Here is a 12,615-nt window from a genome sequence, read left to right on the forward strand (position 1 = left end):
TTTTAACACTTGGCCAATAGAAAGCCTATATCGTAGGCCAAGGGGATCAACACATTTTGCGCAAACAAATCAACAAAAACCCAATCAACAGAGCTGTCAGTCCTCTCATAAGTAGAGACAGATCCAATGAGACTGATAATTATTAGACAACAATGTCTATAATCTATTATAGGGATCAGGCAGATCAGCCATCGTTGTGTTATAGTAAGCCAATCAATCAAGCCTGGTCACCATTCAACTGATTAAAGACATATCTATCTTCAATGGTTGAATGACTTACAGTAGGCCTATACCCACATATATATATATTTTTTTACAGTTTACTATAGAATACCACAGTACTTACTATAGAATGATGTAGTATACTGTAGAATACTATACTACACACTGTAGTAGGTTGTCTGTTGATCATGTGTAGTGCTTAGTATAGAATTTTGTAGTATACTGTAGAATACTTTAGTATATACTACAGCAGGGTTCTTCAATTCCGGTCCTGGAGGGCCGAAACACCTCTGTTTTTCATCCTCTCCTTCTAATCAGGGGCTAATTCAGACCTGGGACACCAGGTGAGTGCAATTAACTACCAGGTAGAAATAAAAAACAGAAGTGTTTCGGCCCTCCAGGACCGGAATTGAAGAACCCTGTACTACAGTATTATCCACTAAAAACAAAAACATACAAAATAAATAAAAACTATAGTAAATACTACAGTATTTAATGTGCATATACCCTGCCTATTCCCCTCCCTTATATCCCAATTTGTACCACACATAAGTGAGAAACATACGCGCTAAGTATAGACCATATTGTGTTCCCTATTGTTATAGAAAAGAGCAGAAGTTCTGAACTCTCCATTCAAAACCCAGTCTTACCTACCTACCGACCTACAGGTTATGGAACATTTGCTATTTTTGTATTTCTCCAGTAGGTTTCCTCAAGGAGAAAGCCCTCCACTTCTATGTCAAAGATAATAAAACAAAAAAACTTTAGTAAACACTACAGTAATGTCCCAAAAAACACTACAGTAAATACTACAGTCCGCAAAAACACTACAATAATTACTATAGTATATACTACAAGTTTTTTACTACAGTATTTATACTATAGTAAAATGTAAATACTACTGACTTCTTCAGTCCGCAAAAACACTACAGTGAATACTATAGTATTCCTACCATAGTATACATTATAATATTTTTTTCATGTGGGTAGCATCAACAGGACAGATCATGGAATGTATGAAGTTATCCTAAAATTTAAAATTGTGAAATACACAAGAATAGGTGTTATTGGATGAGTTGATGACATTCATATTATTTTTATTCCATGGGTAGAGCCGAGGAGCAGGAGGAAAATCTTTAATGTTAAAGGAAGTGAACATACAATGTTATTTGAGAATACATGAACAGGATGAAGTAATGAGCTCTCTCACACACACACTTATACACACAGATGGGGCTATATTAAGAGCATTATTGGGTGGGCTCAATTCGGAAGTACACTAAAATTACAAATCAATAATCGAAAAGGGGCATTTATTTTCAATGACTTCTCAATAAACTGTAAAGTAGAAGCTATTTATTTAAAACATTATTTTAATTTCTGAATTCTAAAATCAAATCCCTTCCTGAAATTACTGCCTTCAATTCAAATTGAGCACAACCCTGATTGAGAGGGGAGGTGAGGACAGTAAGGATGTGATTGTGTGTGTTGGGGGGGGGGGGGGGGGGGGGGCTCTCCAGACTCACTGGAGCCAGCGGGTAATGGCCTAATTCAGGCCGATTGAGACGCCTTAATTACTGCAGTTGTGAAAACTGAAGGAGGAAGGGAAGAAGCGAGGGAAGGATGTTTTCTTTGATCCTGGGCTGAGTGAGTTGTAAATGAGGAGGTATGCCCTGCATAAATACTGACTCTACTCCTGAGACTCAGATCATTACTCCATTTATCAGGACAATGACCCACTGAGAGAGAACACACTCACACTCTTCACTGGACTTACCCAGCTCTGAGAAAACGTTGTCTGCATTTCTGGAACCCGAAGGATCAGATGCATTAGATTCTATCCATCCAAAAGGACACATTTTCCCACCCTAACAGGATTTTGGTTAATTTTGTTGGATATTTCCATCATCCAACCATGAGTGGACATTTCTCCATTGAGTGGCTGGCCCAGAGTAGTCAGGCATCGGGCAGCACGAGCCCCTCGCCTCCCTCCTCTTCTTGGACATCCGTTGCGGCTGGACCAACCAGCACCTCTGGGACCCACCCTGAGAGCTTGCCTGGGTTCTATTGCCGACCAAGACCTGAGAATCAGGAGAACCAGACAAAGAACCAGGCGAGGAGAGGACACAAGCTCATCCTACACAGCAATCCCAGCCTGGAAGGCTCTGAGACGGCTAAGAGGAGTAGCCCCCTCCACCACAACCACCAAGGTAGGTTCAGTCTCCCTCAAATCAACTCAGGATCTGAGTTTACAAGGGAAACATACATTCATTGAAATAGTGTTGTTGTTTGTGGGTGTGTTTTGAGCTATGTGTTGATGGAATTAATAGAATTCTTAAGCAGTAGCTACATCTGATTTTGCTCTTATAGTGCTGAAAGCTCTATAGTTAGGACTCACCTCAGACTGAGTTGTTGTCTGGAGACATGATTGTGTTTGAAATGTTCAGAAAACACAAAGGTTTTGGAAACCACTATGATGTGGCATATGGATGGATTTGAAATCTCTTCTCCCTCTTCCTTCAGTAGTGGCTGAGACTGGCTTCATTAGTGGAACGGAGGGGGAAACGTCGGGGTACGAGAGTGAGGGTGGGCGCTCCCTCTCCCCAACCACCCCCCTGGACAGCACCTCAATATTTACCTCCTCTTCTCCTCCAACGGGGAGGCGGCCACGTACAGCCTACACTGCGGAGCAGATCAACAGTCTGGAGAGGGCCTTCAAGAGGAACGCTTACCTGGGCACTCGGGACAAGGTCGAGCTCTGCAAGAAACTCAACCTCTCAGACAAACAGGTAGGCACCGCAGACAGACACATACACACAAATAGGGACTGTATTGCAATGGTCATCAATGGTTTCTTTGATCGCTGTGTCTCTAAAACGCCTGTCTGTTTCTCCTCAGATCCGTAACTGGTTCCAGAACAGGCGTATGAGGATGAAGAGGATGGTCCAGGACGCTCTGGCCCAAGCCTGCCAGGCTAAAGTAGCCTCTCACCTGCTGCACTATCCCAAGCTACATCCCTACAGCCCTTGCTCCTACCCCAACTACCAGCCCCACCATGCAGGAGCAGAGGGGGGCGCTGCCACCCCATACATCCACCCACACTACAGCTCCTCCACGGCCGGCCCAGCCCTGCCCAGCCTCCCCCTGGACTCTTTCTACCAGTACTCCAGCCTCCCAGGCCTGGTGATGCCCACTACTGGGTCCTACCCACTGATTGGGGCCTACCAGCCTTACACTCACCAGTATTGAAACTTTTGGATGATATCTCAATAGTTTAAAGTGGGTTTAAGGAAACTATTTTAGACTAGTGAGATGTTTCCAAATAAATTTTTACTGGCTTCCACTTCTCTTCTAATGTATTGACAACTGAAAAAGCTGGTTAAAGCAGTGGTGAAATTGTGAAGTTTTCCACTCTGGGTAGAGAACAATAATTAATGTGTTCCTGCTCTCCTTTTTATTGTCATACTGTAATTGCTATTTAAGTATAAAATTGTTAATAGTTTTAATGGATCTGTTAAGTCATGTGGCTGCTGTATAAAAGTGTTGATAAAATGAACGTTTTTTTTCTTCTCAATTGCATTATAATCAGATAATCTCAGTTCCTCCACCAATTTATATATTTGTAAGTATTGTGGTCATTTCAAACACCTCAATAGATCCGACCAGTTAACAAATGGTTGAGGAGGGCCACCTAGAGCCTAACAAAGAACTTGTCATACTGTGTGGATGAATCAGTACGCAGCTAACTCACACAATCTGTAAAAGAGAGAAAGATGGTCCACACATTAATTTGTGGTGAAAAAATAAAATTGATTTTTCAGAACAAACACTTCACCCAACTGGACTTCATTAGTGTCCAATTTCACCCCCCAAATTCACAAGTGACAACCTGTCTCCATGGAATAAAAATGAAATAATCTCAGAACTACTGTATCGCTGAAGGTAAGCGAGGTGAAAGCTAACTAAGAAATATCAATCATATGACTAAAATAACATTGACACAGGTTCTGTTTAAAATATTTAACTTTTGTAAGTATAAAACACTTTTGGAGCTAAATCCAATCAACTCAAACTTTTTCAGAACATGACAAGAACTTCATTTGTTGGTCTATGTACAAAATGTACAAGTTTCTTGTCAGAGAAAACCTTTCCTTAAACACCCCACCTTCCAGCTTTAAAACAGTACAAACCAACACATACCTCAAAGACTACACATCTCCCTGGAAAGAGTACAACTACGGTTACAAAATTACCCAAACAAATACGCGAAACTAAATCAATATGGCTGCCCTTTCCTTCCTGGTGGTGTGTGAGGTCACGTCCTCTATGCAGTCTTCTGCTGGCCCTTCTTTCCAATCAGAGACTTGTGGATGTGAGGAATCACACCTGCAGGAGGGAGAGAAAGGGACATTATGAATGGGTGATGCTATTGCTACACATTGGTAGGTGAAGAGGTGTTTGCCCCCATGTAAAACGCTTTGAGTTCCTGGAAGACCAATACATAAATCCAATCCAAGAGTTTAAAACTCACCTCCTCCAGCGATGGTGGCCTTGATGAGGGAGTCCAATTCCTCATCTCCGCGGATGGCCAACTGTAAGTGACGCGGAGTGATCCGCTTCACCTTCAGATCTTTGGAGGCGTTTCCTGCCAACTCCAACACCTGAGAGTGACACAACAATAGGCTGTCATTGCACGTTAGGGTAGGGTTGGAGCAAAAACCTACTTTTTTTAGTCATTTAGCAGACGCTCTTATCCAGAGCGACTTACAGGAGCAATTAGGGTTAAGTGACTTGCTAAAGGGCACATCGACAGATTTTTCACCTAGTCGGCTCGGGGATTAGAACCAGCAACCTTTCGGTTACTGGCACAACGCTCTTAACCACTAAGCTACCTGCCTAAGCTACCTGACCTTCGTCAGAGCCCTAAAAAAAAAAGGGTTAAATAAAAACATCTCACCTCAGCCGTGAGGTACTCCAAGATGGCGGCGCTGTAAACTGCTGCGGTGGCTCCCACTCTGCCGTGGCTGGTGGTCCGGGTCTTCAGGTGTCTGTGGATACGACCCACCGGGAACTACAACACACACACAGTCAGAAATGCTCTAGGTAGAAGTTGCCCATCTATCTGTGTTGCAGGATTCACTTGTGACTGATACAATAGAGAAAACCCAGGGAAGAGAAACTGAGGTACATGCCTGGAGTCCAGCCCTCTGGGAGCGAGAGACAGCCTTTGCCTTGGCTTTGCCACTGTCCTTTCCAGCTTTTCCTCCTGCCTGGAAAGTGACAATGGGATTCAGTGAAATGGCTGATGCATGAACCTGATTAAATGTGTTTTCTTTTACGTTTTTCTTCTCAAAGCAATGTGTAACTGTGACCAAGGTGAAAAAATGGTGTGGGTGTACAAAAGAAAAATGATCAATACACTGAAGATCTCTGTAATTTATTTTTGTAGACTAGTGGTTAAGAGCATTGGGCCAGTAACCGGAAGGTCTCTGGTTCGAATCCCTGAGCCGACTAGGTTAAAAATCTGTCGACGTGCCCTTGAGCAAGGCACTTAATAATTGTTCCTGTAAGTCACTCTGTATAAGAGCCTCTGCCAAATGACTAGCTAAAATGTAAATGTAACTTCAAGCAAACCGAAGTAACGTGCAACCGGTCATTACAGTAATCTGATTCATCACACACTTCTCTCCGCCAACTGAAAGATAAAGGACCATTTCCGATTGATAACTATGTAACTGGCAAACTGTCATTTAGGTTCTCGCTAAGTCGATTCATTACAATTTGGCAAACAAAAAGTCAAAATATGTCTTTCTATAGCTAACTACAATACAAATACGAAGGAAGAATGGTTTTACAATAGTTAGCTCGCTAAAACTGAAATATATATTGCTAAGTTTGTAGCTAACTACCACAGGTAGTGTTAACGTTAGCTAACGTTACTGTAGTTAGCCAACAGTGTTAAGTAAGGTCAAGGACGTGGAAACTAGTTACCGTAGCTAGGTACTTCAATAAACAACCCAAACTTTGCGAACATCTTGGAATATTACATCAGAAAGAGATGGGACGTAACGTATATTAGATAAATATGTTTGAAAAAGCATGAGAAGCAAGTCGGTTGTAAACCAGATGGCGTACATGTAGCTAGATGGCGCCCTTTCGTTAGTTTTCGAGTGTCCGTCGACGTCCTATTTCGCACACATCAAGCTTGCAGTCCTAAATACTAGTAGTTACTCTTACTAGCCAGTTTAGCATATCACTGCTAAAATGTCATGACATTTACGATCATCTGTCCTATAATACAGACAACGTGCATAAAACAATCAAAAACTCGTTACCATGTCGCTGGTGAGTTTTCCCTGTTGTATTTCCAAACGGAGAGAAACAATAAACCCGAAAAAAAAGCCAAGCAGATGAATGAAGGGGACTCCAGAGCTTCCAGAGCCAACCAATAGCGTTTCTGTTTATTGGTTCGAACGGTCTCTTCAACCAATTGCAATCGTGTTTGCACAGCGTTTACTCATCTCTACAACTGGATTGGACGCTTTATGATAGTAGAAATGCCAGAGAAATAATACAGTGGTCTATGCTATTCGGAATACTTGGGGCGTCCCTACCGTTCTTAATATGATAATATACACTATATATACAAAAGTATTTGGACACCCCTTCAAATTAGTGGATTCGGCTATTTCAGCCACACCCGTTGCTGACAGGTGTACAGAATCGAGCACACAGCCATGAAATGGTACCGTAATAGCATGCCACCTTTCCAACAAGTCAGTTCGTCACATTTCTGCTCTGCTAGAGCTGCCCTGGTCAACTGTAAGTGCTGTTATTGTGAAGTGGAAATGTCTAGGTGCAACAACGGCTCAGCCGCGAAATAGTATGCCACACAAGCTCACAGAATGGGACCACCGAGTGCTGAAACGCATAGCGAGTAAAAATCGTCTGTCCTCGGTTGCAACACTCACTACCGAGTTCCAAACTGCCTCTGGAAGCAACATCAGCACAATAACTTCGCATTGTCACTCTATTCTCCTCTCACTTGTTCACCTTTGATGCTGCCAGACCTGGGTCAAATACTTGAGCGCTGTAATTTAGTTTGGCTGGCACAATGGAAGCAATAGAAACGTGACAAAAGTCCCAAAAGTGCAAACTCCAAGCTAGTAAATGTAGTGCCCCTCAACCAGTCTACTTTACAGTATTTGATATGTATTTGACCCAGGTTATCTGCCAGTAGATTGAAAGACCTGGACCTTGATGTTTGCAACCTGTGTAGTAGGTGAGCAGGCTAGGCACTCTGTCGGCTGCTGTCCTTTCACCTGGGGCATATTCAGGAGGATGCAACGTTACAAATTGTTTACTCTAATCTTATCTACTTGAAGAATCATGAATCACTTGAACATGGGTCTCTGATTCAGAGGCAAGCACCTTACCAAAGATCGCTACACTATATACCCAGAGAGAAGCATGTCTGTATTCCTCTATCTGAACTTTCTGTGGCATAATGCCCTCCTGGGAAAGCCCCTGGATCGCCCCTCTTCCTTGTGAGAGAAGCCCATCCCAGTCAGGACTCCTCAGTGGTGGAACGAATCTCCCCCTGCTGTCAGTGCAGCTGTGGTGAGCTGGGATTTGACATGGGTTGGAACTGGATTGGTGGGCATAACAAAACAGGGCACCTCCGTAGGAAATGAAATATCAATGTGGTTTGAGCACCCCCATGATTCTTTAACTGCATAAAACACGAGGCGGAACAACATCTGAAGGGGAACAGAATTTAACATTATTATATTATTATTAACACAACACAGGATTTTTTCAAAAACTGGATTAAATGTTGTTTTTTTAGACTGGGCCCTGGGTTCGAGTCTCAACCAATCCACACACTGAATTCGCTACATTGGTGTCAGAAGTGAGATAGTGAAGGAGGGGTATATAGTGTAGTGATCTTTGGTAAGGTGCTTGCCTCTGAATCAGAACCCCTCTGAATTCGCTACAACACTGTCTGACTGATCGGTGGGTGTGATGGGCACCACTGTGGTGGAATTAATAGCAACATCAAATATTCACATTCATATCTGGGTGACAGGGAAAATATTAGGAGTTACATGGCTAAGTATTTTAGTACCATAGTAGCCTACTTGAGGAAATTTGGTTTATGAAAAGGTGCAAGGTTAAATGTATTAATCTCAGTGTAAATAATTGCTCTTTTGTGACATTGTAAAATGACTGTCACTGTACAGTATAACTGTAACAGTTATGACACAAGGAGTTGCTTTTATTACTGCTTTTATGTCTGTAGTATTCCCTAGTGTTCAATTTAACGCTTGCCCAGTTTTGCCTTAAATGCCATAGCAACTGCACAGAAAGGGATCTGCTACAATTTATTGGCACTCCATAGTAAAAATTGTTCTAACAATATTGTGGCCCGTTGATTGGACGGTGATATGATAGAGCTTGGATCCCGATGTCCAGTAGGACGAGGTCTACGATAATTACGTCAACAGAACCTACATCTAAACCAATGACATATAGGAATGTTAAAATATAGGCGTGATAGCCAGCGGAAAACGACCAATGAGGAAACTCAAACTCGTTGAACCTGTCGTGATTGGCAGACCCAAGGCCAATGCGGGAGCGCTCGGGGTAGGTTTTGGTGGTGACCATGAAGAGGGTGTGCACACGGAGAGGGAGATACGCACAAGAGGGAGAAGGTGGCTGGTGGTGCTGAAGATGGCGGATGGTGACAGTGGGAGTGAGCGCGGTGGGAGCAGCGGCGGAGGGGGAGGTGGGAGCGGGTTCCAGCCCTTCCAGAGAGAGCAGGAGACGCAGGAGCTGGCGTCCAAGCGGCTGGACATCCAGAACAAGCGCTTCTACCTGGACGTCAAGCAAAACAACAAGGGCAGGTTCATCAAAATCGCCGAGGTGGGGGCCGGGGGCTCCAAAAGTCGCCTGACCCTGTCCATGTCAGTTGCGGCGGAGTTTCGCGATTACCTGGGGGATTTCATAGAACACTACGCCCAACTGGGGCCTAGCAGCCCGGAGCAGATCGCCCAGTCCTCGGTCGGAGAGGACGGCGGGCCCAGGCGAGCCCTGAAGAGCGAGTTCTTGGTCCGGGAGAACCGTAAATACTACCTCGATCTGAAGGAGAACCAGCGGGGGAGGTTCCTGCGGATCCGACAGACCGTCAACCGAGGGCCCGGGTTCGGAGTAGGTGGGCCGGGAGGAGGCATGCAGGCCGGCCAGACCATAGCCCTTCCGGCCCAAGGCTTAATAGAGTTTAGAGACGCCCTTGCAAAGCTTGTAGATGATTATGGTGGAGACGAAGAGGAATTGGCCTGTGGAACGGCGGTTGGGGGCTATGGGGAGCTTCCTGAGGGCACATCCATCATGGTGGACTCTAAACGGTTCTTTTTCGACGTCGGGTCCAACAAATACGGCGTGTTCCTGCGAGTGAGCGAGGTCAAACCGAGCTACAGGAACTCTATCACCATCCCGTTCAAAGCGTGGGGAAAGTTCGGAGGGGCTTTCAGCCGCTATGCCGAGGAAATGAAAGAGATCCAGGAGCGACAGCGGGATAAAATGTACGAGAGGAAAGAGGAATCGGAGGGAGAGGAGGTGGATGATGACTGAGTAGTTGAAACAGCTGATAGAATTCAGTTCACACAGTGAGATCTGCAATATTATATGTGGCAGAAATGACAGATTTAAGTGCATGACGAATCGAACTTTAATACAAAAAAATATCGTGGCATAAAAAGTACGTTTGAAATGGGAACCATTGTTGATGTATTATTAAAACCTGGAGTTTGTTAATGAAAGTTATGGGGCGAAGAGTGGCTAAATGAAACCTTTCTCATGGGTTAAAGAAATTTATGAAATTTATGTTTTGTAAAAAAAAAAGAGAAATATCCCTAAAACCAGCAACTTGGTTTTCATAACAGTTTCAGAAGCCAATGAAATCTTTATAATAAATGTTTCCTTTAAAATATAGATATATATTTAAAAGAGTAAGGAGTTGACCCCATTTAATGTAGCTATTATTTCCATTGCTCCTTGTAAGGAGAGAACCAGCATCCATTGTATCCCTGTTCTAGGTCTCTCCTATGTGGTCAGTGTGTGTGGTATCCTTACAAGTTAGTGAAAGTAGTAGGAAAAAATGTCTAGAATAATTGTCATTTTTTTCTGGAGGTTTATATTTGGTGTTAATTGATGGAGGTGGGGAAAGCTATATAACATGGGCTGTGCCAAAGCAGGCCCCTTAACAGACGATTATGATGATAAACGTTACGGAGATAACTATATCTGCAGGCTTATCTGAAGGCCTTGGAGACTAAATTGGAGACTTGTGCTAACATAGTTAGCCCACAGTATCATGTCATCCTCCAAACAAATAGGCCTAAACATGGTAGATGAGTGAATGGTTGTCTACTTTTATTTTTTATAAACATGTAAATGCCTGACAATATTTACTAGGTCTGTTTCCTGGGACTTATTTTATTTGTAAGTAACTTATATTATCTTGTAAGATTCTGTCAGAGGGGAGCAGAGCAGTGTGCCATCTCCCACAGCAATGTGGCCTGGTATCAAGAGAGTGGCAGGCCTATTAACCAATCGGCAACCAGAAAGGACAGTCTCTTCCTGCTGCTTCCCAGTTCGGAACAGTTTGTGCATATATTATGCCAATATTTTGACGTTTTTGTACGTTTGGTCTTCGGCTGTTTGTGCACAATTTTCTCTCGAATGCAAGCCGAAGTCAGTAGCTGAAGTCTACGCCCCTTTCGACGGATTGGTCAAAAGTATGCAAATTTTTTCACTTGAGAAATACTGATGTAAAAAGATCTCCTCTGCAAAAACATCCAAATGAATGACATATTTCTTGAGTTATATTAGAAAAAATTTAGTGTGCACGAACAGCCGGAAAAAACCCTTGCCGAAGACCAAAACGAAGAAAAACGTCACACAAGTTGTCATAATATATGCGCAAACTATTCCGAACTGTTTTGGATGGGAAGCATGCGGATGCCTTTACCCACACACCAACACTGTGCCCCAGAGGAGCTACTAGAACTGTCACCCAGCCAGCCAAGAGTGTGTGGGGCATCAAGGATAAGGTACCAACACTGTCTCAGAGCCCAGGTATCAGCACCGCCACACCACTGACGCCTCTGGACCGTAACAATTGGATGAATGGTTTCCTTTTTATTTAGAAAGAGAACTATATTGAAAGAAGATTATACTTCTAAGTGAGAAGATTTAAAAAAAACCTAGCATACAATATTTTTTACCTTATCTTAAAATACCTTGAAAAGTATATTAATTATAGATGTGTAACGCAGGCTTATGAAACAGCTGGGATGCGACCGAATTGTCCATGTTTTTTTCTTTGTTTATTCTCACTTTAATTTGTTGCTTTTCTCCCAGAGAGTGAAATAAATAACACTTCTGTGATTAAAAAAATAATAATTAATGCAATAGATATTGTGATTGTATACTTTAGAAAACCCTTTCTCTACCTCGTCTCCACTCCAACACAACCAGTAGCTGCTAAAAAGGAGTTCAAAGTTCTCCATTTTAACTTACTCTTCTTAGGTTGAAACAGGCGGGCACTTCATCCTCTCAAGTGTTCCTTTAAGTATTAGATTTTCGGCTCCTACACATCTATCAAACTACAGCCAGTTGAAATAATTGTCACAGTGTGTAGTCCCAGTTGGTCTCTGTTACTCGTAGTTGTTCCCGATTTAACATGTAGAATCAGCCAAGGGAAATGCATCACCGGACGTTTGTTGGCTGTGGACTAGTTGGATAGATGGGTAGGAGCCTTCATGTTACACATTCTAAACATTCTGAAGTCGCCTTCTGTTTAACTTATGCCATATTCTCCTTTAATTATGTTGTCATCAAGGCAATTAGGTTTTATTTTTGTAATTGGAAAAGACTACTAAATGATGTACTGTAAGTACATGGAAAAGCAAACTCAAAGCACTGCCTGACATTCTCGGCTCAATTGAATTAAGTATTTAACGTACCTAGTAATCCAATTGCTTCATGATGCTAAGAATGTGTGTATGGATTCTTTGCCACTTTTTGTTGTTGCACTTTGAGATACCAAACACAGATACCAAACACAATGTCGTGTTATGTATTAGTTTCACAGCCAATTTAGTGGAGATGTGGTCTCCAGTCTTCTCCCCAGCAGAATCTCAGTAGTGACACAGCAGCTGTCGTAGACGTGTGCTCTGCTCTAGCACCATATCAATACCGTATTATTTTCATCAGTCAATGAAAGAGCTCTTAGGAAAACAGACTCACATCTCCAGCCTAAACATTCACCTCAACACAGCACAAGGTAAATGTCTCAATCATACAGTAGAAATAGGAATTAGAATGCAT

General features: G+C 42.8%; 3 protein-coding genes across 3 annotated transcripts; 2 read left to right on the forward strand and 1 right to left on the reverse strand.

Moving 5' to 3' along the window:
* Window positions 1-2,137: 2,137 nt before the first annotated feature.
* On the forward strand, window positions 2,138-3,471 carry LOC311100091 (uncharacterized protein; the record flags this gene model as incomplete). Its single annotated transcript, XM_084140836.1, has 3 exons — window positions 2,138-2,432; window positions 2,746-3,011; window positions 3,121-3,471. 3 exons carry the CDS (start codon window positions 2,138-2,140, stop codon window positions 3,469-3,471), a joined length of 912 nt encoding a protein of 303 aa, XP_083996962.1.
* Window positions 3,472-3,533: 62 nt separating this feature from the next.
* Window positions 3,534-6,639, reverse strand: LOC311099582 (histone H2A.V). The gene is made up of 5 exons (XM_084140276.1): window positions 6,558-6,639; window positions 5,415-5,492; window positions 5,180-5,293; window positions 4,754-4,883; window positions 3,534-4,608 (listed from the first exon to the last, which is right to left on the reverse strand). Exons 1-5 carry the CDS (start codon window positions 6,558-6,560, stop codon window positions 4,547-4,549), a joined length of 387 nt encoding a protein of 128 aa, XP_083996402.1. The 5' UTR covers window positions 6,561-6,639; the 3' UTR covers window positions 3,534-4,546.
* A 2,267-nt stretch (window positions 6,640-8,906) lies between these two features.
* On the forward strand, window positions 8,907-11,692 carry LOC311099581 (transcriptional regulator protein Pur-beta). Its single transcript, XM_084140275.1, has one exon. It carries the CDS (start codon window positions 8,956-8,958, stop codon window positions 9,853-9,855), a length of 900 nt encoding a protein of 299 aa, XP_083996401.1. The 5' UTR covers window positions 8,907-8,955; the 3' UTR covers window positions 9,856-11,692.
* The last annotated feature ends 923 nt before the right edge of the window (window positions 11,693-12,615 follow it).

This window comes from Coregonus lavaretus, assembly GCF_964263955.1.
Source record: "Coregonus lavaretus genome assembly, chromosome: 24".
NCBI classification, from domain to species: Eukaryota; Metazoa; Chordata; class Actinopteri; order Salmoniformes; family Salmonidae; genus Coregonus; species Coregonus lavaretus.

Coding starts and splice junctions, on each gene's coding strand:
- LOC311099582 (XM_084140276.1), bottom strand. Junction 5,294..5,414: donor CCCAGAGGGCTGGACTCCAG/GCATGTACCTCA, acceptor TGTGTGTTGTAG/TTCCCGGTGGGTCGTATCCA. Junction 4,609..4,753: donor GGCCACCATCGCTGGAGGAG/GTGAGTTTTAAA, acceptor TCCCTCCTGCAG/GTGTGATTCCTCACATCCAC.
- LOC311099581 (XM_084140275.1), top strand. CDS start 8,956: ATGGCGGATGGTGACAGTGGGAGTGAGCGCGGTGGGAGCAGCGGCGGA.